Source organism: Bufo gargarizans, chromosome 7, assembly GCF_014858855.1.
Source record: "Bufo gargarizans isolate SCDJY-AF-19 chromosome 7, ASM1485885v1, whole genome shotgun sequence".
NCBI lineage: Eukaryota > Metazoa > Chordata > Amphibia > Anura > Bufonidae > Bufo > Bufo gargarizans.
The window spans coordinates 177,282,686-177,308,418 of record NC_058086.1 but is presented as its reverse complement, the minus strand read 5'-3'; the positions used below and the strand labels follow the sequence as shown (position 1 = coordinate 177,308,418).

General features: G+C 46.8%; 1 protein-coding gene across 1 annotated transcript in view; it reads left to right on the top strand.

Annotated features, from left to right (window-relative positions):
• DPYD (dihydropyrimidine dehydrogenase) overlaps positions 1-25,733 on the top strand; it is a 1,350,396-nt gene that overhangs the window by 388,035 nt on the left and 936,628 nt on the right. The window contains exon 4 of the mRNA XM_044302252.1: positions 20,518-20,605. Coding sequence (XP_044158187.1) covers positions 20,518-20,605 — 88 coding nt within the window. The remainder of the gene's footprint in view (positions 1-20,517; positions 20,606-25,733) is intronic.

Sequence of the window (25,733 nt, the reverse complement as noted above, 5' to 3'; positions counted from 1 at the left end):
AGGCTGTAACCAGCCTTAATACTTGTGGTAGGGGCTGAGGTGTACGTCAGCTTGGAGTTGGGGGGAGGGGGGCCTACCACCCTCCAAGACCTATTATGGCTGAACTGTGCCCGGAGCCAGAGCGGGGTAGGCCTGTATATGTGGGCAAGAAGATACCACGCGTTAGGAGAGAAACATGTTTATTGAGTAAACGGGACAACTTACAAGGCCAGTGAACCAAAAGCCCTGGCAATCTCGACCTGCGGGTTAGGTATATACCTGGCAAAGCATGAAGAACGCCAGCGCCCCATCCTGCGGATAATATGCGCGGGAACCTGGTGTTTAGAGGCCGCGGAGGCGGCTCCTATACGGAAAGAATGCCCTGAAATCGTGTCTGGGTTATGCCCTAGCCCTGCTGCTAATGCGCGAACGTGGGACATGAACTGGGACGCGGAGAGCGGTCTGCCCTGGAGGGGAAGCAGCGGATCCTCTGGAGCGAGAGGAAGGAGAAACTCGGCCAGGGCCCCCAGGACCTTGACGGGGCACCAGGAGTTAGATGTGGGGAAAAACCTAATCTCGACCGGAGGACCCGATTGGCTAGTCTTTGAAGAAGGCAGAAATAGGGAAAACTGGTCACCTTGGCGAATGAGATGGCGTTTAAGGAGGGTGGAGCGTGTCAAGGCGCTGGAAGTAAATTCCCCTGGTCTTAGGAAACCATAAAACCCGAGATATATTGCAGCCTTGATGACAAGGCTTGCTGGGTGCCCAAAGGGGGAACCATCTAGGGCTAGTGACAGACTTCGAAATAGCTCCCCAGAGACTGGCTGTCTCCGCGCCGCTGGGCTTGGACTGTTTTTTTGTATGCCTCTGAGGGTTGCCTTCACCGCCTGGTTGGCTAGGATGGATTGGCAAGAAGGATCAGCAAGCAGTCTGTAGTGCTGGACCCCCGCTAGGTACCCCTTGATGGAGTTGTGAGTGAGGTGCAGGTGGAGATGGCAGTGGGCGATGAATGCCATGACAAAGGTCACATAGTCTTGGCCTTTCTGCGGGTGGCTGAGCCTGAAGCGCCGGAACGCCCTGAAGCCCGTGAGATAGTTCCTGGCGGTGTTTTTGGCTAAAGATCCCTGGACCAACTTCTTCGCGGATGCCACCAGCTGTCCTAGTCCATGGTCAGGAGTTTGAAGGGGGGAACGGGTGTGCCCACCGGATCTGCGTCTGGCATAGCCTGGAAGAAGATGGTGTAGTTAAAACGGGACAAGGCGTCCGCCGCTACATTCTCAGCCCCCGCGATGTGGGAAGGGAAAATATGAAAGTTGTGCCGTAGGGACAGCCAGATCAACCTGCGGAGGAGGGACATGATCCTTGGTGATTTGGCCCTGCTATTGGAGAGAACCTCTACCAGGATTAGGCTGTCCGTGATGAAAGCCACGGGTTTGTTGGCCCAAAGGGGGCCCCAGACCTGGGCGGCCGCCACCAGCGGGTATAGTTCCAGGAGAGGGGAAGATTTGAGGGACTCGCCATCGAGGGAGAACTCCGCCGGCCAATTGCCAACCAGCCAGTGGGGGTGAAAAATGGCCGCAAACCCGCGAGAAGCAGCGGCGTCGGACTGGATCCTCGGGGAAAAGGCATCCAAGGAGGGCACGAAAAGGGAAATGCCATTCCAGGAAGTGAGGAAGGAGTGCCACATGAGGAGATCCGCCACTGCCTGGTTGTCAAGATGGATGACGGAATCCCGGTCCTGTGCCGAGGGAAGAAGAGAGAGGAGCCTAGACACGAAGGATCTCCCCTGGGGCATGATCCGTGAGGCGAAATTAAGGGAACCCAGGAGAGACTGCAACTCCAGTTTAGTAAGAACCCGGGAGGAAGCCGCGATGGAGACTGCAGACCTGATCCTAGATAATTTCGCCTCCGGCAGACTTGCTTCCATGGAGATGGAATCTAACACGATGCCCAGGAAGGTGACCCTCGTGCTAGGGCCCTCGGTCTTGGAAGTGGCGACTGGAACCTGGAGACTGGAAAACAGCTGGAGGAGGATGTCCAGCCCGGAGGCTTCACCCCGGGGGTCTTGGACGATTAAGTAGTCGTCGAGGTAGTGAATGACCCTGTCCAGACCCCCGTGGTGACCCAAGATCCAGTGCAGGGCGCCCGCGAACTGCTCGAATAACCAAGGACTGCTCTTGGAGCCAAAGGTGAGTCTATTGGCAAAGTAATACTGATGATCCCACTTGATGCCATAGAAACCCCAAAGATGAGGAGCAATGGGAAGCAGCTTAAAGGCGTCCGCTATATCAGCTTTAGCAAGAAGGGCCCCTCTTCCTAACTGCAAGATGAATTTGATGGCTTCCCCTATGGTGGAATAGGACATGGTGAACTCTTCTGATGGAATCAGAGAATTCAAGCTGGGTGTGGAGGACATGTGGGGCGCAGACAGGTCGTAAATTAACCTTTTTTTATTTGAAGATTGCTTGGAGACTAACCCGATTGGGCTAATCCTCCAGGTAGCAAAGGGGATTAAATCAAATGGGCCCAGCAGGAACCCTTTTTGGACCTCCGTCAACAACAGACTATTGACTGCCCCCGGGTCGTGCATGGCCGACTGCAGGTTTTTCCCCTCCCAGGACTCAAGAGGGAGGGCAATCAACCCAGTGTGGAAACCCCTCCTGAATCCTGAAAGGAGAAACTGGACCAAATGCTGATCGGGGTGTTCCTGCAAGAGAACAGCCAACAATTCGATGTTGATGTCGGCTAGTCATGGCTTTGAGGATTTTTTTGGGCAGGAAGAACGGGGGTGAGCCCTGAAGCACAGCGAGCAAACGTGTAGAGCTCTGCAGCTACCAAAACCGCACCCTCCTGCATTGAAATTGTTACATATTTGGCTCTGCCCAAGAAACACAATGGGCCTGCCCAACTTGTCCACGGACGGCTGGCTTCTTAGGCCAGAAGGACCCGGGAGGGCCCGGTCCAGACCTGGAGTGGCCAGCAAGGGACACCAGTCGGCCGTGTGCGAGATGGACTGGCACGTCGTGCAGGTCGGAGCTCTCAGCCCGGTGAAGTGTCGGAAAAAGAGCTCCATGTCTAATATAGCCCAGTTGGTAACAAACTGAAACTGGACTAAGGCTGCCGCGGCCTTGGCGGAAAATGAACGATGATAATCGTAAAAGTTGGCGCCGCCATATTTGTATCCTAGGTCCGTCAGCCGGTACAGATAAGTGTCCAGTTCCTCCCGCCTGAGCGGGTGGGCTGAGCAGACCACATCGCGGTAAAGGCTAAATGCCAGCACAAACTCCGGAATAGAAAGCTTTCTATTCAGGCGGGCATCTTTGGCCCTGAGTAGTACTGCCACCTCCCCGCAATTGATGACTCTGTTCTCAGCCACATCTTGGGAAGCTATCAGGATGGACGCCAAGTTGACGTCCTTCCCAGCTAAAATGTCCTTTTTGATGGCTTCGGGAACAAAGAGGGCTGGGGCCACAACAGGACCAGCACTGAGCGTACCCAATACTGGCTCCTGGGAGGACGAGGGCACGACCGCCGTGATTGCGGCCGGGGGATCCCCTGGACCGCGTGATTCCAGCTCTGTGACTCTGGATTGGACGTCCGCCAAAGAACCGACGAGGCCGCTTATGGTGGCTTGCAGCTGATTCAGCGACAGTTGGATAGATGAGAGGGAGGACTGCGAACTGCCGCTCCCTTGCTCTGTCCTCAGGAGGCGATAGAGCTCCGCCTTCCGGGCCGAAGCTGGATGGGGAATACCTCTCTTATTCAACTCGGCGATGAGTTTAGGGACAGTCCAACGCCTGAGTGATGGGCTACCAGCGTGCCCTGAAACTGATGAGCCGGGGCCCGAGAGGGAGTCCTCAATATCGGATGGTTGGGACATCTCGCACCTGTTAAAGAAAAGTCAAAACGACAGATGGGGAGAAAAAAAAAAAAAAAAAAAAATTTTTTTTTTTTTTTAAATACAACCAAGGACTGGCATGAAACGAGGAGAGAGGCGAGAAGGAAACGTGATCCTACCCGAATTGCACAGAACTGGACCTTGCTACAGGAGGGTACTGGAGAGAGTACGGGGAAAAATAATTACCTGCGGACATAAGCAAGATGGGCACGAATGAACACCGCTTTTGGGAGAGCTGACGAGAAAGGAAGACCTAGGGGTGCCGAGGGCGGGGTGGGTGAACAGGCGAGAAGAGGAACTGAACGCCTCTGGTGCCTGCTTGAAGGACCTGGATGAGTTGGGTGAAAATTCTTAGAATGGGAGCGTGTCGTGACCGAAGGGGGACCCACGTGACGCAGGAAAAGGGAGGCGAGAAAAGGACCTGGCGGTCCGGGAAGGAAAATGACCCTGGCAGCAGGGGTTGACTGAAGAGGTGTCACTGGGTGGACCTGGCGTGCTCAGAAGTGCCTATAAAGAATGTGAATGGGTGGACAGAGACAGAGCGGGCCTGGGCGATCCAGGACAACAGAGACAGAGCGGGCCTGGGCGATCCAGGACAACAGAGACAGAGCGGGCCTGGGCGATCCAGGATGACAGAGACAGAGCGGGCCTGGGTGATCCAGGACGACAGAGACAGAGCGGGCCTGGGCGATCCAGGACGACAGAGACAGAGCGGGCCTGGGCGATCCAGGACGACAGAGACAGAGCGGGCCTGGGCGATCCAGGACGACAGAGACAGAGCGGGCCTGGACGATCCAGGATGACAGCAAGAAGATGAGCCTGAGTGAACCAGGAAGACTAAAGACACGAGCCTGGGTGATCCAGGAGGAAGGAGACAAGCGAGCCTGGGCGGTCCAGGTAGACTACGTATGGCGAGTGGGAGCAAAACGATACTGTAGAAATAGTAAAACAACATGTATAAGATACCTGAGGAACCCAGGAACTTGATGAACAGCTACCTGGCTGAACGGGAAGACTGGACAAGCTTAACCGCGATCCTGCTCCTATTGGGGAAAAACGTATCAGCACCCAAGTATGACAATGAGCTCACAAGGAGGAAAAAGGAAAAAAAAAAAAAAAAAAGACACCGGAAGCAGCATTGCGACCCAGAAGGGAAGGCCCGTCTAAGTGAACTGCTGCCCCCCTCCACATACGCGCCGGGCCGGGAAGCCGGCAGAGCCACATGCCTGTGCACAAAGGGGCGGCGCGGCCGCTATGCCAGGAACCCGAGCACGGAGGGCAGCCCACGCCACCAAGCCATGAAAAACGCCCAGAAAGGAGGCGGTAAGTGGAGCCGACCAGGCGCGCGCGGGAGGCGACATCACCGCCGCGCCACAAACTAGGGCACAGGAGGGTAGCATGCGATGCGGAGGTGCAAATGCACACAGGAGGGCGGCACAACAGGAGTTGAGGACATGGCAGTTGGAGCATCGCACGGGCATGGCGTAGGGGACATGTCTACATGAAATGAGGAATCCTATTGGATCAGTGAAACTGCTGGAGAACACACATTCACAGAATAAACAGAGAGCGGGGCTCTTTTTTTTTTTTTTTTTATCATTCCCCAGCTCTGCGTCCACTGATGAGGCTAGCTATGAGTTTGCAATTTATGACACTGAAAATTACTTCCTACTGAAAGAAATTCACAACATGAACATCAATATAATATGACCGTAGAACGGATCGCCCCCACCTGGAGAGCCGCCGACGCCGGTATCGCCGAACCCTGCTGAGGAGAACAGACCTGTAGAGAAGAGGTTCCCCTGGCGCTGGAGAGAAGAGGGAGACCGACCGGGCGGTGGACGGATGCTGCCGCACGCTCGAGGCAGCCGAGCGAGCCGAGACTTACCCGGAAGTGACGAGGCCGCAAACCGGAAGTGACGAAGCGGAACGAAGGAGCCAGCCTGAAGCGAAGCTGTAACCAGCCTTAATACGAATTTCTGTTTCTCTGTTTTAGGCCTGTAAAATAAGAGAAAGAAAACAGTCACATGGTTTTTGTTAATAATAGAGACATGATCTGGACAAATACTGACAGATTGTATTGACTGTGAATCAGGTTTCCGGTTTATGTTATAATTTTTTTTTTATTGCAAGAAGAGTGCTGCAGACTGCACTATACTTACTACAAACCATTTAAAAAGCATTAAAAAAAACAATGTAAATTGGGCCTTATTTGTTTCTATTGTTAGTTCTCGTTGCATCTTTGAGCACATTCATTCTTTCTAGTTTTTTTTTTTTTTTTATAAGATTAGACCACTGACAGAAATAAGCAAAGCAGGGTTAATAAACTGTGCAATTAATATGATTGCTGCAAACTGTAGAAACTGCAGAACAGTCTTCAAACATGAGTAATTTTCTCTGTCTGTTCACTTCAAAGACAACATTCAACTCATTTGGATTGAGTTTGTAGAAGTGTTTCATGTCTGAAGTGCTGTAAATATAAATTTATCTTCAGTGACAATTAGCACGTCTCTTTGTAACTGTAAAATGTTTCAGTTTAAGTAAATTGATTATGGCGCACTTAAGGTAAAATATATCGCCACATACACCTAATGTCTGCTTAAAACTGCACAAAGTACTAAATATACTATACGGTAGGCTAGCAAATATTCTGTTTAGAATGTAGAAGAAGTAATGAAAAAGGTCACTGACCCCTCCTTTAATCTGGACATTTGAAATAGAAAATATCCAACAAAATGTCAGTAGAACCTTTTAAAGAGAAGCCATCACTGTGACTGCTAAAATAGTGCCATCGCTATGTTTTCCTAATAGAGTTATACTAGTGAATGTATGTATTACAATTTTCTCCTAATGTTAAACTGATTAAAGATTGTCCTGCTTGAACCACTAGCAAGCATGTTGTCATGTACTTACCTCTACACACTCTGTCACTGTACGTGGCTTCTTATCTTCAGTGTTGCCAGTGTCCTGTCAGCAGGACCACCAGTCTGAGTTGCAGGGCAGCCTGGTACAAAAGTGTGCTGGAAAGACAAGTCAATCAGAAAAGACATTGTCACTTCCAGTTCAAGTGGGGCCATCAACATCCAGTCCGACGTCCCATGCTTGCTTATGGTGAGGTATTTAAACAGGTAAGCTGCTGGACTTCGGATACCCTGATTCTTGGCTTTGTGGTGGCTCTTTTTTCTGCCTGACATTTTTTGACTTTGATGTGACTCATATTTGACTCCTGGCTTGGCATCATGACTTTATAACCCTATATCATAACCCTTTGTGTTTGACCTCCGCTTGTGTGACTTGTGCACTTTGTAATTTATTTTGCTGGATTCTGTCAGTTTAGTTGCTGCCCCTAAGATCCTCTGGAATTAATGATGAAGGCACCGCCGTCCAGTTGGGGGCCACAGTTTAGGGTGGATGGTACAAGTAGGCAAGGACATGGATGTGTTCTAAACCCCACAATCATTTTTGTCACAGTGTAGTTCACTGTGTCACGGGTTGCCATATGTACTCGCTTTAGCAGCTCTCTGGCGTACTGGCTGTGGTGAATTCCATGTAGATTGGTTGCTATGATCTACATGTAGTTGTGGCTTCCCGTGTGTGAACTGTGGCTTTTATTGACCTCCCTGTGCTTTGACTGTTCGGTTCCCTATTGTCACAGTTTATGGCTGTGTAGGCCTGCTGCCCTTTCACTCGTACTGGCTATGGTGGATTCTGTGTATACCAGTTGTTTGTTTAGGCATGCTGGCTGCAATATATGTGACCTGTGTGAACTATTCACTGCTGTGGTTCTTGTTACTCCTGGTTTGTGTGCAGTCAATGTTCCCTGTTTTGTCTAGGTGTGTCTGCTAGGTGGTCAGATGACCTTGCTAACCTGCTATATTATCCTGTGTGCTGTGGGTTGGAGGTCATTCTGTCTCCAGCTTTGCTGGGTCCTGAATCTATGCACCTGACCTGTGGATATTCCATCTGCCTTATCTGTGTGGTCACCTAGCGAGACATCAATGTCACCTCACAAGAAAGGTAGTAGGGAGGAATTGGGAAACTATAGGACAGTAAGCCTGACATCAATAGTGGGGAAATTAATGGAAACCATACTTAAGGAGAGGATTGTGGAACATCTAAAATCCCATGGATTGAAAGATGAAAAACAGCATAGGTTTACTTCAGGGAGATCACGTCAAACTAATCTTATAGATTATTTTGATTGGGTGACTAAAATAATAGATGGTGGAGATGCAGTAGACATCGCTTATCTAGACTTTAGTAAAGCTTTTGATACTGTCCCACATAGAAGGCTTATCAATAAATTGCAGTCTTTGTGCTTGAACTCCCATATTGTTGAATGGATTAGGCAGTGTCACGGCCGGGAGTGGGGAAAACCCCCCACCGTACGATGACTGGGGGATAATGAAAGCAACTAGGCCTGAACACAAGGATAAGGGAGCAGGTCACCTCCTAATGCATCCTTATACCTAGCCCTAACTCCTCAACGTATGAACGGACCTGGATGGTAGGACGGCTCATACCCTGGATGCCTAATATCCTGAGTCGTCCTGGAAATCCCTCACTTAGGAGCAGGGGGAAAATGACCTGTTCATCCACAACACGGAGAAACAGGAGTCTCTAAAGGCCTAGAAGCAGGGAAAGGAAAAGACCATATGCAGCAAGAGAATCGGAAGGTAAGAAAACAAGACAACACACTTACCTGCCGCTGTCACCACAACTGGAACCCGTGAATACGTACCAGAACCCTAACACCAAACAGGACACCATACCAGCAACTCACACAGGTATCCAGCACACTAGACTCTGCCAGGAACCCCATGCCACAAGGTGCATGGCAGCCCCAGGCGGCACTGCATACAGGCTTGTGGTTCAATTACAACACACCAAAACATAATCCCACACCAAAACATAACCCCACACCAAACATACAAAACATGTAAGGGAGGGAAGACATCGCTAGAGACCATGATGTCCCACTAGGAGGCCCTTACTTAGGGAGATGGAACATGAAGACCAGGAGCATTACTCCAACACACACCATGGCTTGAGTACCACTGACTCCTGGCCTCTAGCCACAGGTAAGATGAAGCACCTAGTGACCACGCCCAACAAGGTGGTTAACTCCTCCAGCACCGGACAGATGAGGAAACAACAGAAAGAGGAAGTGTACACACCAGCATAAAAAGCTACACGTTGCCGCAGGCAACAACATGCAAGGCAACCATGTCACGACACACACCACAAAGGCCGTGACACTGCCCCCGCATGCTGAAACAGCAAAACGTTGCCACAGGCAACAGCAAGTGTGGCATAAGTGTCACAGCGCACACCAAAGGCTGTGACAGGCAGTGGCTGAAGGACAGACAACAGAGGGATGTAGTCAATGGAGTATATTCAGACCATGGTCTTGTTACCAGTGGGGTACCTCAGGGATCTGTTCTGGGACCCATATTGTTTAATATCTTTATCTGCAAAATTGCAGAAGGCCTGGAGGGCCGCAGTTTGAGGATGCCTATTCTAGGGGTTGGTAGGACCCTTGTTAGAACATAACAATTTTATAATTCCATTTTTTTTTATATTGCATAATCATTTTTCCAGTTCCTAAGAGACTGACGAGGATCCTTTAGAAATGAATGGAGAAACTTACTTCCGGTCCAAACATTAGGTGTTATGTCAGTTGGAGAGTGTAAGTCTCATGGCACAGCTGAGGACCAGAAGGAAGTGCATAACTCATAACTACAACCACCAGTAAAAAATAAAAAAAATCACTACAAGTTCCATCATGCACTTTTCTAATGGAACAGAGAATAAATATTTTTGTTGAAGTGCTTCTTTAGACTGGTATATATTTTTATGGGCGTGATATTAGTTTAATTGTGCACCCCAATAAACACAATTTTTTCGATTTACTTTCACAGGACAGGAATGCTAGGAATGAAATAGTTTCTATAGTCTGCCATGATAAAAGGTCCAAAGTGCTTTATAATTGTCAGTAGCAAAATTACTCACTAAGCAAATGAAATCTATTTAAATGCAACCGTGTCAGATTGCATGAGCAGCTCTTGGGTGATTGTGCTTCCAGCTGCAATCACTAATGTATTGTCTGATCACAACTACAGTATGAATGCAGAATTGACCAAGACACTTCAGAGAATGAGATTTATTTAGACGCAACAACGTCTGACTATGAGATATTCAGTATGCAAGAGATTGTTATGTTAAGCTATTTAACTTTGCAGCCATTATAATGAGTATCTTTATTTTTATGAAAAGTTGAATTATCCAGCACTATGAGCAATAAAACATAATTTATCATCAATATGTTCTCGCCTTCAGAGCTTTAAATTTAATTTAGGTGCTTGGTGTAGTGTAAAGTGAATTGACCATGGTCTCCAGAATAGAACAGTAGGATTTCAACCAACTTCCAAGGCATCTTACTATTAATCTCCCCAGGGTGAGATTGGCAGAGAAAAATAAAAATTGATCCAGAACATTAATATTTAGTACATCAGAGTCTCATAAGATTCCTTTTAGTTTCAAAATAAATGTTCTTTTTATGTTCTTTGGCGCTGTCTCCATGAACTAACATGCTCTCCTTCAATAGAGCAGATCCCTATAGATGTGTACATCATAGCATCATTTTTTACATTTTTTTATGAAGTCTGAAAATACTACGGATCATGGTATCCTCCTTCTTATGATCTGAAAAACGTCCGATGCCATTTTGAGAAATTTGTTTGAATCAAATCAACAAAAATTTGAATTCAGATTTGAACCATTTTTTTTTCTGAACATTCAGGTCAAATTTGATTGATAGGAGAGGCTTACCTGTGATGAGGGGGGAAGCGCTTCCCCTGACCTAGCTGGCTGTGTTGTGCCGGAAGCCAGGAGCGAGGGTAAGCCTAGTAGTGGGCAAAGATAGACGAGGAGAGCTTTTAATTCCACTCAGAGAGCAAGACTACAAAACGCCTGGGAAATCTCTACATTCGGGTTCGGGATGTATCTTGTGAAGCAGGAAGAGCGCCAACGACCCATGCATTTGATCACGTGCGCCGGGACCCCTGTTTTTTGATGTTGAGGACGCGGCCCCGATTCGGAGCGAGTGTCCTGTGATGGCCAGTGGGTTATGGCCGAGACTTGAGGCCAGCGTTCTGAGGTAGGACACGAACTGGATTGACGTCAGGGGCCCCCCACGCCAAGGAAGCAGCGGGCCATCTAGGGGGGCATCTTGCAACAGGGCTAACAATTGACGGAGGACCATGACCGGGCACGAATCGTTCGAGGTTTTAAAACCTGACCTCTGAGGGAGGCCCATGCTGATTGGCCTTCGTGGAAGGGAGCCAGAGGACAAAATGGTCATGGGCCCAGGACAACTGCCGCACCTGCAACCCCTGACGTTTAGGGGAGGTGCTGGTAAACTCACCTGGCCTGAGGAACCCGTAAAAACCGAGATACATGGCTGCCTTAATAATTAAACTAGGAGAGTGCCCAAAAGGATGTCTATCCAGCGCAGACGACAGTCTCCCAAACATCTCGCCGGAAACAGGCTTTCTACGGGCGGTAGGGGCATACCCGCACCTCTGGATCCCCCTGAGGGCTGCCTTGACTGCCTGCACTGAAGAAATGGAACCTCCATTTGGATTATGAAGCATGGCGCAGTGCTGTATCCCCGCTAGGTACAGCCCGATGGTGTTAAATGACAGCCTGAGATTTGCGGTGACAGTGGGCTATGAACGCCAGGGTGTAGGAGACATCGTCAAAGCCACCTGCGGGTGGGACCTTAAAAAACTTTGGAAACCTTGACGCCGGCTTGGTAGTTTCCTGATGGTATGGGAAAACCCCTGAGCGTTTCAGGCAAATATATTGGATCATGACCGATTCAGGCAAATGCGAACAACCTGTGGGAAATACGTGACCTGAGTGAATCAGGAAAATACATACAACCTGGAAATATTGTCAACCCGAAAGAGACAGGAAAATTCAAACCTGAGCGATTCAGGGAAATACATGACCTGAGTGATTTCAGGGAAAATACGTAAAACCTGAGTGACGCGGGTAAATACATAAAACCTGGGTGATTCAGGTAAATACATGAAACCTGAGCGATTCAGGGGAATACATAAAACCCGAGCCATTTAGGGAAATGAGACCTGGGGTGCATCAGAACTACCCCCCCCCCCCCGGAAAACCCCCCCAAAAATATATATATATTTCCCTTTTATTTATATTTTTTTTAAGCGATCTCAAAGGATCTCAACCTACCCGAATCCACGGACAGCGCTGCCAACTCTCCGGCGATACTGAAGACCTAGGAATGGAGGCTCGTGATGAATGAAGGAAGGCTCTGAGCTGCGGAGATGCGTAAAGCCGCCACCCGGCTGGACCTTACCTGAAACCTGGCACTGTGGAATGACCGGACACGGAGACGCCCTGCAACACAATTGAGGATGGATCGAAATTCCGGTGGCCTGAGGCCCTGCTTACCTGAAATAAACTTGCGTTGGTACGAGACCCGGAGAGAGGTGCGATCTGGTGGCACTGGAATGAAGCGACGGAGAACCAGGATGCAGCCTGGGCGTCATGGCCAACTGCTGGATGACCCTGAACTGCCAGAATCAGGGCCCGAAGTCGCGCTGCATGCAACAAGACCTGCGGGAAACAGAAATCCAGACATGCAGGACACGAACCGGGTAACCAGCAACCAGCCGGACCCTGCTGAGAAACCCCCGAGCGTTCCAGGCAGACGCATGGAACCTGAGCGATTCAGGCAAATACATTGAATCCTGAGCGGTTCAGGCAACATGGAATCCTGAGCGAATCAGGCGCTTACCTACACCTTTCGTGAAGATGACGGACCCTGGGTGCGTCGGGCATTACCCTGAACCTGGGTGGACCTGGCCACTACCTACCCACTGAGAGACCAGGGAAAATACAGAAGCCTGAGCGATTCAGGGGAATACATAACCAGACTGTTCCTGGAAAAATATGCAATAACTATATGTGACGTAGTACGACCACGAGAAGGCTTGTGTCGGTCTGAGTAACGTACCTGGGATTAGAGGCTACTACCTGTACTGATGTCTTGGGTTACCTGACCTTGGTCCAAATGTCGTACAAGTGAACGGTCAGAACACGTTCCTGAGAGGACAAATCCATAAAGTTCGGAAGGGAAAGAGAACATAACTGGGGAGGATGACAGGCCTGGGTGAACCAGGAGACAGGTAGGTGTGAGCCTGGGCGAACCAGGAGACAGAGGTAGGTGTGAGCCTGGGCGAGCCAGGAGACAGAGGTAGGTGTGAGCCTGGGCGAGCCAGGAGACAGAGGTAGGTATGAGCCTGAGTGAACCAGGAGACAGAGATAGGTGCGTGCCTGGGCGATCCAGGAGGCAGAGATAGGTATGAGCCTGGCGAACCAGGAGACAGAGATAGGTGCGTGCCTGGGTGATCCAGGAGGCAGAGGTAGGTATGAGCCTGGACGAACCAGGAGACAGAGATAGGTGCGTGCCTGGGCGATCCAGGAGGCAGAGGTAGGTATGAGCCTGGACGAACCAGGAGACAGAGGTAGGTGCGTGCCTGGGCGATCCAGGAGGCAGAGGTAGGTATGAGCCTGGTGAACCAGTAGAGGAAACAGCATATAACGTGAAAGTACATACATATAACACATGGCACTGTCCCCACCATGGACTGGATGACTGTAGTGAGCATTGTGACCACTGAATGAGTATGGCGTGTGATGATGACCTGGCCCACTCGTAGTGAGACCCCCAGTTTCTTTAAACATCGTACTGGAACTAGCGCCCTTTCAGCCCAGCAGGGACCCCGGGGCCCCTACCTAAGTGAGGAAACGTGGATGACCTTGTCTTCCTCCCGCCTAGCGCTGCGTTGCACGGTGGGAGTGCGTATGAGATGGCTTGTGGTTGGGCCCTACTGAGGGATTTTTTATTTTATTTTTTTGCTGCTGTTTGTGGACGTGGCCGTTGTTGCCCAGGGGCTAGATACCCCTACTACGTATGGCCTGTTTTGACGGGGGTGCCAGGCTTGCCTGGGAAAAAATGTGCAGGGGGGGTGACCATGCGGACCAGCAGACTGGGGGACGGGGACCACCCGTCCTAAGTAGTACGTAGGGCGGGAGACCTGGTTGTGGGGCCAGAATCAAGGTGTGTTTCGAGAGGGGGAGGGACCCAGTGGGGACAGGATTAACCCAGCTGGAGTCACCGCACTGGAGCCGCCACGTCGCATGACTCTGCCGGGCCTGAATGAAGATTCCGCGCTCCGACCCGGAGCTCATACCTGGTGGCAGATTTCCGGCGTGCGCTCCACGCTGGAACGCACGCCGGGCTGCAGCGGAGCCCTGAGTAAGGAGGGGACGGGGGAGGCCGTGTGGAGGGGGGGACCCGCGGGCAGGACCCTGCCCCCTCTTGCTGCCTCGGGAGGGAGTTGGATGGGGAAAATGAGACAAACAAAAACAAACAAACAACAAAAAAAAACAACCTGGGGCAGGAATGTGTATAGGCATGTGTTCCACGCTGGAACGCACGCCGACTTAGGGAGCCGAAAGTATGGCACAGAATTTACCTCTCCTGAAGACGTGAACGGCAGTGTATGAAACGAAAACGAAGCAGATGAAAGCAACTCACGACGTGCACGGATGCAGTACCAGAGCAAGCGACTCCCTATCCAGGTATGAACAGAAGCGCCCTGAGGAGCTGGGGGCTGGAGCTTAAGAAGGTAAGATGCCCCTCCCACAAATTCAGGCTGACTTTTCAGCCTTCCACTTGTTTAGAATCGATTTGCTGATCTCTAAGTGACACCATACAAAGTCCCTTTGGCTCTATTTAACTGTATGGTGTATATGTGCCTCTAGCCTTTTAAAATTTTTGGTTACTCTTATTAAGAATGAGGGCCATTTAACTTTTACATTATAAAAAGATCTATATAAGAATTTACAGATTTGTAAAAGCTCTGCTCAGAATTATTTCTGGTGTTACTCAAGCCAAAAAATATTTCTTGCTCACTTGTCTTTCTCACCCTGTTCATTGTTTCAAGGCTCCAGTATTCCAGTCCCACCACCATCCCTATTGCCTGCTTCCTGCTGGAATTACCTCTCACTGTCAGTAGCATCCAAGCATGCATACTCTAATCTTCCCCAGTCTGTGGCTGGTTACCCTGGGTAATTTGCCAGAGCAATAGCTTCTAGTTTGCTAGTTTACCTCAAGGGTGTGCTGTTTGTTTGCCTGTTCCATGTACCGAATTCTGCCTGACTTCTGGATCTGACTCTTTGCTATCTCACCTGACCCTATACTATTCCTGAACTGCCCACTTTGACATTGTATCTGTTTATTGGACTGTAAGTAGTCTGCCTGCACTGATCTCGACCCATTCTTGACTACGGTTTTGCTTAATCCCTTGGTGTCCTGCACCGGTGTCTCTTGACCCTCATGGATCAACAGTCACTTGAGCAGAATTTGTTAGAAGGGGTAATAGCTTGTGGGTTCTCATGCAGCACAGTCCAGATCCCTGAACAGGTTTTAAAGGAGGAGTATCCCAGAGTCAAGTCTATTCAAGTGACATAGCTGATCCACATACACTTTGCTTCATTCTATAGTTGGAGTTGTTATCTACTTTGGACAATGATGTTTTGTTAAAAAGCTCAATATACAATAAGCTGAGCTATCTTGCTGCTGGATCCCCTAGCTATCAATTGCAGCTACTATGGTAACACAGCAATAGTTAAAAGCGTTATCCCACTCCTATAATGCCCGGAGCCCCTCACACAGGATGTACTTACCTTGCTTTCTGGCACCTACATAGCTTCTGATGCCCGCGCGGCCGCCGCTGTGGCTTTCAGTTGTGTAGATTAACACATCTGGTGATGGGGGAAGCAGCCAATAGCAGGCCACGACACGAGATGAGCCTTCCTAGCATCGCGGGTGACGCTAGGAAGGTTGGTCACTGTCACGGCCTGCTATTGGCTGTCCCTCTTCCCCCCCAATGGTGGATTATAATAGGTGCATTTGGGTCGACAGCCCCAGGCCCAATGTCATCCCAAAACACCCAAGTGCCATTATATGTTGATAATTTCAGTTGTCACTAAGTGCAGGACTAGCACTGTGCTAACAACAGCAGGTGGAAGGAGAGAGGGTTAGGATAGTGAGGAGGAACTCAACAGCAACACCTCCTCCAATCAGCTAGCAGCTGGGTGCCTGGTGTGCCCGCCACTCTCTGATGTCTTCAGTGGATGTTTGCATCCCAGCACTAGCTAGGGTTACCATGCTGCTGGCGGTAAACTACTGGGCTTCCCTGTTTGCTGCGCTCCCAGGCCGGCTGAGAGGTCAGAAGGAAGCAGCAGAAGCACTCTGACTGAGTGATGGAGCTCAGGGTGAGGTGAGAATTGATGACTGGAGAACCGGCCGTTTGCCTCAGCAGGGAAACAGAGTTTACAGCTGTTAGGGTCAGGCCAGATATGAGCATAGGCTCTGCTTCTCTAGTGCACATGTATTCTTTATATGGGACCTAAAGCATGTGTTACTCCAGCTAACCCTCCTCAAAGGTAAGAGGATGGGATATGGTGGAACATGCTCAGCTCTGCTCTTGGTTAATAATAAAGGGGGAGGCTGAGCTGTGAGGCCTGCAGAAGATCTGTCACAGGGGACACAATGACTAGTGTGGACAGTCCTGCTGCAGTGATTAATGTTATAGGCTCTCGTCTGCTTTATACCTATGGTATCTAAAAAGAAATCAAACTTAAAGGGGAAGGCTGGGTGCACATCAGATTTTTGCTATCCATTTAACATATGCAAAAATTACATATGTTAACGGATGCCTCAGTCATGCAGTGTCATATGTTCACTATAGAGTTCCATTGTAAAATAAAAAAATGTCTATGTTAACGTATCCGTTTTTTTTTTTTTACCAGACTCTGCAGGATAGAAGCGTGGAGTGCTACGCTGTTGTATCTATTTCTTTCCCCAGCGTATACATTAAACGGATGGCAAACACGTGATGTGAACCCACCCTTACTTTTTATTTAACCCCTACACTACCAGTAGTGATGAGCAAAGCGAGCTTCAGATCATAGATGATCTATGATCCGAAGATTACTTTGCTTATCCCTAACTACCAGCACCATAAATGTACAGCGCTGGTCGTCTATTTAAATATGATGCCCACAAGCATAGAAGGCACCATGCGTTTCTGCTGTTTCAAACAGATAGGCTAATGTCTGCAATCAGGGTACTATATACTGTAGTATACTATATACTCTGGGGTGTTGTACACTATACACTATGAGAGGCTGGGAATGTTATACTATATATGTGGTATAGTTTTCTTTAATATTTACAAAAATAAATAAAAATAACCCGAAAGGGGAGATGGTCGGGTCAAATGGAAGAAGGGGGCACAAGATATGTAAACAGCCCCAGGCCTATTATATAGTTAATCCTCCCTCCCCCCCCCCATAGCCGGATGTTTTGATCCGTGCAACAGGGATGCGGCGGTTGTGCGGTGATAAGGAGCGGCAAGCCGAAAAGCGGGATAAGTATATCAGGGGCCCAGCCATTACAGGGGGCATTTTAGGGGTTGGATAACCCCTTTCATTCCTCTGCAGTGCTACCACAGTTGAAATGAAGAACTCTACAGATACCATTGACATTAATAGACTTTCTGCGTTACTGCATATTGCTGACATGCAGGGTCCTCCAGAGTGTTCTCCACCACTCTGCCTTGAGCAGACGAATGTTAGGAAGGAAGTGTTCCTTCCCGACAATCACCTGCTCGTCACTGGTGGAGAAAGCTGCGTTTACATGCAGAAATATCCTCCACAGTATGGGGAGGAGTAACTGCTAATGCAACCGCTTGTCCTGCAGAATCATTGTTTGCTGTCAGAAGAGTGCTGTTTAGACTGCATGATCTGCTGCTGGCAAACAATGATTTAGGTGACCGCATGAACGATTTTATTACGGAACCTTCACACCAGTAGGTTATCTCTAACGAGTGTTTGCACGAATACTTGTTAGCGATAATCTGCCGGATGTTCGGGCAGTGTAAAGGGGCTTTTACAGATGAGGGTTTTAAACGTCCTCTTAAGGCCTCATGCACACAACAGTATTTTTTCACGGTCCGCAAAAACAGGGTCCGTAGGTCCGTGATCTGTGACCGTTTTTTCGTCCGTGGGTCTTCCTTGATTTTTGGAGGATCCACGGACATGAAAAAAAGTCGTTTTGGTGTCCGCCTGGCCGTGCGGAGCCAAACGGATCCGTCCTGAATTACAATGCAAGTCAATGGGGACGGATCCGTTTGACGTTGACACAATATGGTGCCATTTCAAACGGATCCGTCCCCATTGACTTTCAATGTAAAGCCTGGAGTTCTTTTATACCATCGGATTGGAGTTTTCATCACCATGGGAACGCCTCTATGTTAGAATATACTGTCGGATATGAGTTACATCGTAAAAACTCATTTCCAACAGTATATTCTAACACAGAGGCGTTCCCATGGTGATGGGGACGCTTCTAGTTAGAATATACTACAAACTGTGTACATGACTGCCCCCTGCTGCCTGGCAGCACCCGATCTCTTACAGGGGGCCGTGATCAGCACAATTAACTCCTCAGGTGCCGCACCTGAAGAGGTTAATTGTACTATCATATCCCCCTGTAAGAGATCAGGGCTGCCAGGCAGCAGGGGGCAGACCCCCCCTCCCCAGTTTGAATATCATTGGTGGCCAGTGCGGCCAACCCCCCTCCCTCCCTCTATTGTAATAAATCGTTGGTGGCACAGTGTGCACCCCCCATCGACCCCCCCCTCCTTCTATTGTAATAAATCGTTGGTGGCACAGTGTGCGCCCCCCATCGGCCCCCCTCCCTCTATAGCAGTAACAACATTGGTGGCCAGTGTGCAGCCTCCCATCTCCCCCCCCCCCAATCATTGGTGGCAGCGTAGTTCCGATCGGAGTCCCAGTTTAATCGCTGGGGCTCCGATCGGTAACCATGGCAACCAGGAAGCTACTGCAGCCCTGGTTGCCATGGTTACTTAGCAATAGTACAATAGTAGAAGATTCATACTTACCTGCTGGCTGCTGCGATGTCTGTGACCGGCCGGGAGCTCCTCCTACTGGTAAGTGACAGTTCATTTAGCAATGCGCCGCACAGATCTGTCACTTACCAGTAGGTGGAGCTCCCGGCCGGACACGAACATCGCAGCAGCCAGCAGGTAACTATGAATCTTCTACTATTATACTATTGCTAAGTAACCATGGCAACCAGGACTGCAGTAGCGTCCTGGTTGCCATGGTTACCGATCGGAGCCCCAGCGATTAAACTGGGACTCCGATCGGAACTCCGCTGCCACCAATGATCGGGGGGGGGGGGGAGATGGGAGGCCGCACACTGGCCACCAATGTTGTTAATGCTATATAGGGAGGGGGGCCGATGGGGGTGCACACTGTGCCACCAACGATTTATTACAATAGAGGGAGGAAGGGGGGGGCAATGGGGGGCGCACACTGTGCCACCAACGATTTATTACAATAGAGGGTGGAAGGGGGGGCCCCGATGGGGGGCGCACACTGTGCCACCAACAATTTATTACAATAGAGGGAGGAAGGGGGGGGGGCGGGGGGCCGCACACTGGCCACCAAGCTATTATTACAATAGAGGGAGGGAGGGGGGGGCCGCACTGGCCACCAATGATATTCAAACTGGGGAGGGGGGTCTGCCCCCTGCTGCCTGGCAGCCCTGATCTCTTACAGGGGGATATGATAGTACAATTAACCCCTTCAGGTGCCGCACCTGAAGGGGTTAATTGTACGGATCACGGCCCCCTGTAAGAGATCGGGTGCTGCCAGGCAGCAGGTGGCAGTCTTGTACACAGTTTGTAGTGTATTCTAACTAGAAGCGTCCCCATCACCATGGGAACACCTCTGTGTTAGAATATACTGTCGGATATGAGTTTTCACGAAGTGAAAACTTAGATCTGAAAAAGCTTTTATGCAGACGGATCTTCGGATCCGTCTGTATGAAAGCAACCTACGGCCACGGATCACAGACTTGGATGCCAATCTTGTGTGCATCCGTGTTCTTTCACGGACCCATTGACTTGAATGGGTCCGTGAACCGTTGTCCGTCAAAAAAATAGGACAGGTTTTTTGATGGACAGGATACACGGATCACGGCCTCGGCTGCAAAACGGTGCATTTTCCGATTTTTCCACGGACCCATTGAAAGTCAATGGGTCCGCGAAAAAAAATGAAAAACGGCACAACGGCCACGGATGCACACAACGTTCGTGTGCATGAGGCCTAACTCAGTATTCTGTGACTAGGTATTTGAAATCAAACAAGCCTTTAAATTCTAATGAGAAATCTCTTTAAAAAAAAAAAATTTTTGATAACCATTTTTACATGCAATATTCAAAGTAAAGCTTTAGGCATGCTCTCTTATTGTGTTACTACAAGATTTAGTAGCAAAAGGTGATGTTATGGGGACCGTTATTGATTTTTGTGCATAATGTAATTTGTTGCATGTAATTCAGTTTTTGAGTTCACAACCTCTCATTTCTAATGGTCGCATTCCTATAGTGCAAGAGAAAATACCTTGCCCTATAAAATATTTATCATTGTCGCTTGTTTTACAGGTGCCTGAAATGTGCAGATGCTCCTTGTCAAAAGAGTTGCCCGACTAACTTGGATATTAAGTCATTCATCACAAGTATTGCAAATAAGGTAAAACCGTCTAGCATATATATGTATCAAATTCTAAGACACCTCCACTGGGAAATAATACTCAGAATCACATACTGTATACTTATACTGCATATGAAGGAGGATAATGTATGAAACAGTTTACAAGGCTGAATTTGAAATGAGGATAAGCACACAAATATATACTATGGCTCCATACAACCTCTGAGTCGTACAGAGCTGTAACATGGCACCCATAGACTTATGTTGGGCCCTAGCGGAAAAATAACTTGTCATCTTGCACACTTTAACATAGAGCTATTCTCCTCTAGAAGCATTGTTTCTAGGGAAGAATAAGCCCTTAACACGGTGCCATTTCGAGCAGTAAGTGCCTAGGGCATTGTAGTACAAAAATTTAGTTTGCAACAACAGGTAAATCACGGTTAGGGATGAGGATGCTGTGTTCCGAAATCCTGACCGAATCTCAGTCATGCTTGCATCTATACCAGTAGGTACCATGATAATTTGATACAACCAGCATTCATGAAATAATCTCTGCCATCACAATATAAAAAAATATCATTTATTTGAATACGGAGTATTGCATTTAGTATTGCATTTATCGAAAAGTTTATCAGATCAGTGGTCATCTTTATCTAGTTGAACCTTAAAGGGATTTGCCCTTATATTTTATGTAATGCTCAAGCCTGACTCCTGAAAAAGAAGATTCATGCTAGCCTGCTCCACGCGGCTTCGGTCCCCCACTGACTCCAGTTCCTGCAGTGCTTACATCTGATTGGTCATGGACATGGTGACACGCATTGCTCCAGAGATGATGTGACTATAAGCAGATAGCTGGGACTGGAAGATGGAGAAAGCAGAGGGGTTCAGTAACAGGGGCGGCACAATCACCGTTCCTCATCATTGCTCCCTCTACTTACAATACTTACAAAGAAATTTGCTTTGTGATGAAGTAATTAATCATGAAGCTAAATTTCTTTGTGACATTGAACGTTCCAATGATGAGGAACGGTGATTGTGCCGCCCCTGTTACTGAACCCCTCAGATACCGCGTTCATTGATGATCGCAGCATCTGAGAATAATAGAGCTTTCAGGGTTTAATCCAGTTTAAAAAAAAAAATAATACTCCATTTGAGCACGTACAGGCCACTGCGGCCATCTTGATTGAAGACACCACACAAAATCTTACACGGTGCGTGATTCATGGTCGCCGGAGTGGCGAAATCATATGCCACTGTGCACAATATTTCATGTGGGATCTTCAATCAAAATGGCCTTGGCGGCCTCATCGCGATAAAATGGATGAGGTGAGTATGTTTGTTTTTTTTTATTGAAAAAAGAACTTCGTGGCACCCTGTTGTAGGTACTCTACTGGAAGTCGGGTTCTCACCCCGTTCTATCAAGAAGAATATAAACTCCAGTTTATGCGATGTGACAAATTTCATTTAATCGGAAATGAGCCCTTGTCACTAACTGTGCAACTGGCATTTGAGATACCACTATTTATTGTAAAAATAAACCATAATGTACAGATGTAGCCAGCACCCAAATCAGTGCGCCATCCAAGCTATGTAACTTAACACCACCTTTAAGCTTTAGAAGATTTTCACATAATTAAACTACAGATGTAGCAGGGGTAACACACACTCTTAACTCAAATTTCTTAACTCATCACGTTATCTTGAAACAAAAGCCATTGAAAAGCAATTGCTTAACACATTTAGTTGCATTTAGTTTGGATAACATGTCTCATAAAGGATGTGTGTTAACCCTGCTACATCTGTAAGTTAGTGAGATAAGCTGGTGGGATAGCGCATCAGGTTTGACTTTAATGCTGGCTACATCTGTAAGTCAACATAGTCTAAGACTGCTAAAGCAAATATTAACAACGACATTCCACATTCGCTATGTCCATCTCAGACGATTGGTTGAAGCAGACCACATGGCTGAATTTGATACATATCTAGAAGGGAAAGTATTTAGAAGCTTGGCATAAAGTCGATCCTGAACTCAAAAGTCCTAGCTGGCTTGCATTTTGGAAGGTACCTATACAGAATTATTGGACATGTTTGAAAGGATAAAGACATCATTTGGATCCTATGAGTATTCTTTAAAAAAAAAAAAATTGTCCTTTTTAACAAAAATAATTTATGTAAATGTATTGTCTCTTATTCATGGTATAATTGACATATATGGCTGCTTTAAAGAACTGTAATGGATAATGGAAACTGAAATGTGTATGGTGGCATCGGCGGAGCAATCATTCCGTACAGAGTCATACCGCATCAGACTTAGCAGACTATAATTTTTTTCTGTTGGATTCTATGCCACCATAAAAAAAAAAAAAACTCATGTGAAATCAGAAACATGCTGAGCGAGATTAGCTGTTCCATTGTTAAAACCCCTAGTATGGCTCTGTACAAAACAGCTGCAACATGGCTGTGTAGATGTACCCCTAGCTTTCATAGGTCAAAAAAAGGTCATCTTATATTATCAAACTCTTTCTCTTTTGGTGATTTTGTTTTTACTTTTCCACAATGTAAAAAAAAAAAGCTAAAATTGTGCAGTTTTTGCACTGACCATTAAAGGGGTTATCCAATTTATCAACCCCTCCCCCACATCAGGTTTGGCGGGTGATGCTAGGGAGGCTCGTCCACGTCCCCACATGCCATTATCTGCGCCTCCTGACACCGGATGTTGTCATCCGTGTGCAGAGAGAAGCAACATTGGCAGTGCGGGGACCAGGACGCTGGGAGCAGGGAGCAGGGTAAGTATATTACTGGTGAAGGGCCCGGCAAATGTTGGGGCGGTTGAGAAATTAGATAACCCCTTCAAGACTGATAATACATCAATGGGCCCTGTTTATAGATATGCATCTTATGCAGCAACATGGGCCATTCATGATAGAATGGAGTTGACCTCATTGACTTCTTAACCCCTTCAAGACACCTTTTCACACATTTTTCACCTTCAGGATGCAGCCTAATTTTGCAAATCTGACATATGTCACTTTATATGGCAATAACTTTAAAAGGCTTTTACTTATCCAGGCCATTCTTGCATTGTTTTCTCGTCACATATTGTACTTCATTACAGTGGCAAAATTGAGTTCAAATATTTCATTTTTTTATTTACCATAAATTAGCAACTTTCCAAATTTCTATTTCTCAACTTTTATAATAGATAGTAATACCTCCAAAAATAGTTATTATTTTACATTCCCCATATGTTTACTTCATGTTTGGATCATTTTGAAAATGACATTTTATTTTTTGGGGACATTAGAAGGCTTAGAAATTTTTAAGCAAATTTTAAAAGGTTTAAGAAAATTTCCAAAACCCAATTTTATCAGGACCAGTTCAGTTATGAAGTCACTTTCTGGGGCTTACATATTAGAAACCACTGATAAATAACCCCATTTTAGAAACTGCATCCCTCAAGGTATTCAAAACTGATTTTTACAAACTGTGTTAACCGTTTAGGTGTTCCACAAGAATTAAAGAAAAATGTAGAAGAAATTTCAGAATTTAACTTTTTTGGCAGATTTTCCATTTTAATAAAAAAAATTCCAGTAACCAAGCAAGAGTTAACAGCAACACAAAACTCAATATTTATTGCCTTGATTCTGTAGTTTACGACCACATATAGGGTGTTTTTGTAAACCACTATACTAGCACATGGTAGGGCGCATAAGCAAAGGAACGCCATATGGTGTTTGGAAGGCAGATTTTCGCTGGGATCATTTTAAATTGCCATGTCACATTTGATTCACCCCTAGAGTAGAAACTCCAAAAAAAGACCCTATTTTGTAAACTACGGGATAAGGCGGCAGTTTTTTAGGTACTATTTTAGGGTACATATGCTTTTCTGCTACTCTATATTACACTTTTTGTAAGGCAAGGTAACAAAAAATGGCTGTTTTGGCACAGTTTTTATTATTTACAATGTTCATCTGACAGGTTAGATCATGTTGTATTTTTATAGAGCAGGTGGTTACGGATGTGACATTACCAAAAATGACATTTACATAATAAAGCATTTTTGAAAAACTTTTTTTTTTGTGTCTACATATTCTGAAACCCATAATTTTTATTTTTTAGGCGACTGTCTTATGTAGGGGTTAATTTTTTTGGGTATGAGATGATGGTTTAATTTGTACTATTTTAGGGTGAATATGACTTTTTGATCGCTTGGTATTACACTTTTTGGGATGTAAGGTGAAAAAAATTGGCTTTATTAACACATTTTTTATTTTTTATTTTTTACGGTGTTCACCAGAGGGGTTAGTTCATGTGAATTTTTTGTAGAGCATGTTCTTACAGATGTGGTGAGACCTAATATGTATACTTTTTTTATTTATTTAAGTATTAGACTCTCCATATTCTGAGAGATATTTTTTTTTCATTTTTTTGGTGATTGTCCTAGGTAGGGTCTCATTTTTTGCGAAACGAGATGACTGTTTAATTGTTATGATTTTGGGGTGACGGTTTAATTTGTACTATTTTAGGGTGAATATGATTTTTTTGATCGCTTGGTATTAAACTTTTTGTGATGTAAGGTGACCAAAAAATGTTTTTATTTAATTTTAATGTTTTTCTAAAATTTTTTTTACAGTGTTTACCTGAGGGGTTAGATCATGTGATATTTTTATAGAGCAGGTCGTTATGGATGTGGCAATTCCTATTATGCATACAGGATGAGGTGACGGTTAGATTGGTACTGGTCTGGGGGGCATACACCTTTTTAATTGCTTGGTGTTGCAATTTTAGTGATGTAAGGTGACCAAAAAAATGTTTTTTTCAGCACAGTTTTTATTTTTATTTTTTTACAATACCCTGAGGTGTTAGGTCATGTGATATTTTTATAGAGCAGGTCATAACGGGTGTGGCAATACCTAATATGTATACTTTTTTATTTAAGTTTTACACAATAATATATTTTTTGAAACAAACAAAAAATTCATGTTTTAGTGTCTCCATAGTCTGAGAGCCATATTTTTTTTATTTTTTTTGGCCGATTGTCTTATGTAGGGTATCATTTTTGTGGGATTAGATGACGGTATGATTGGTACCATTTTGGGGTGCATATGACTTTTTGATCGCTTGCTATTACACTTTTTGTGATGTAAGATGACAAAAAAATTGCTTT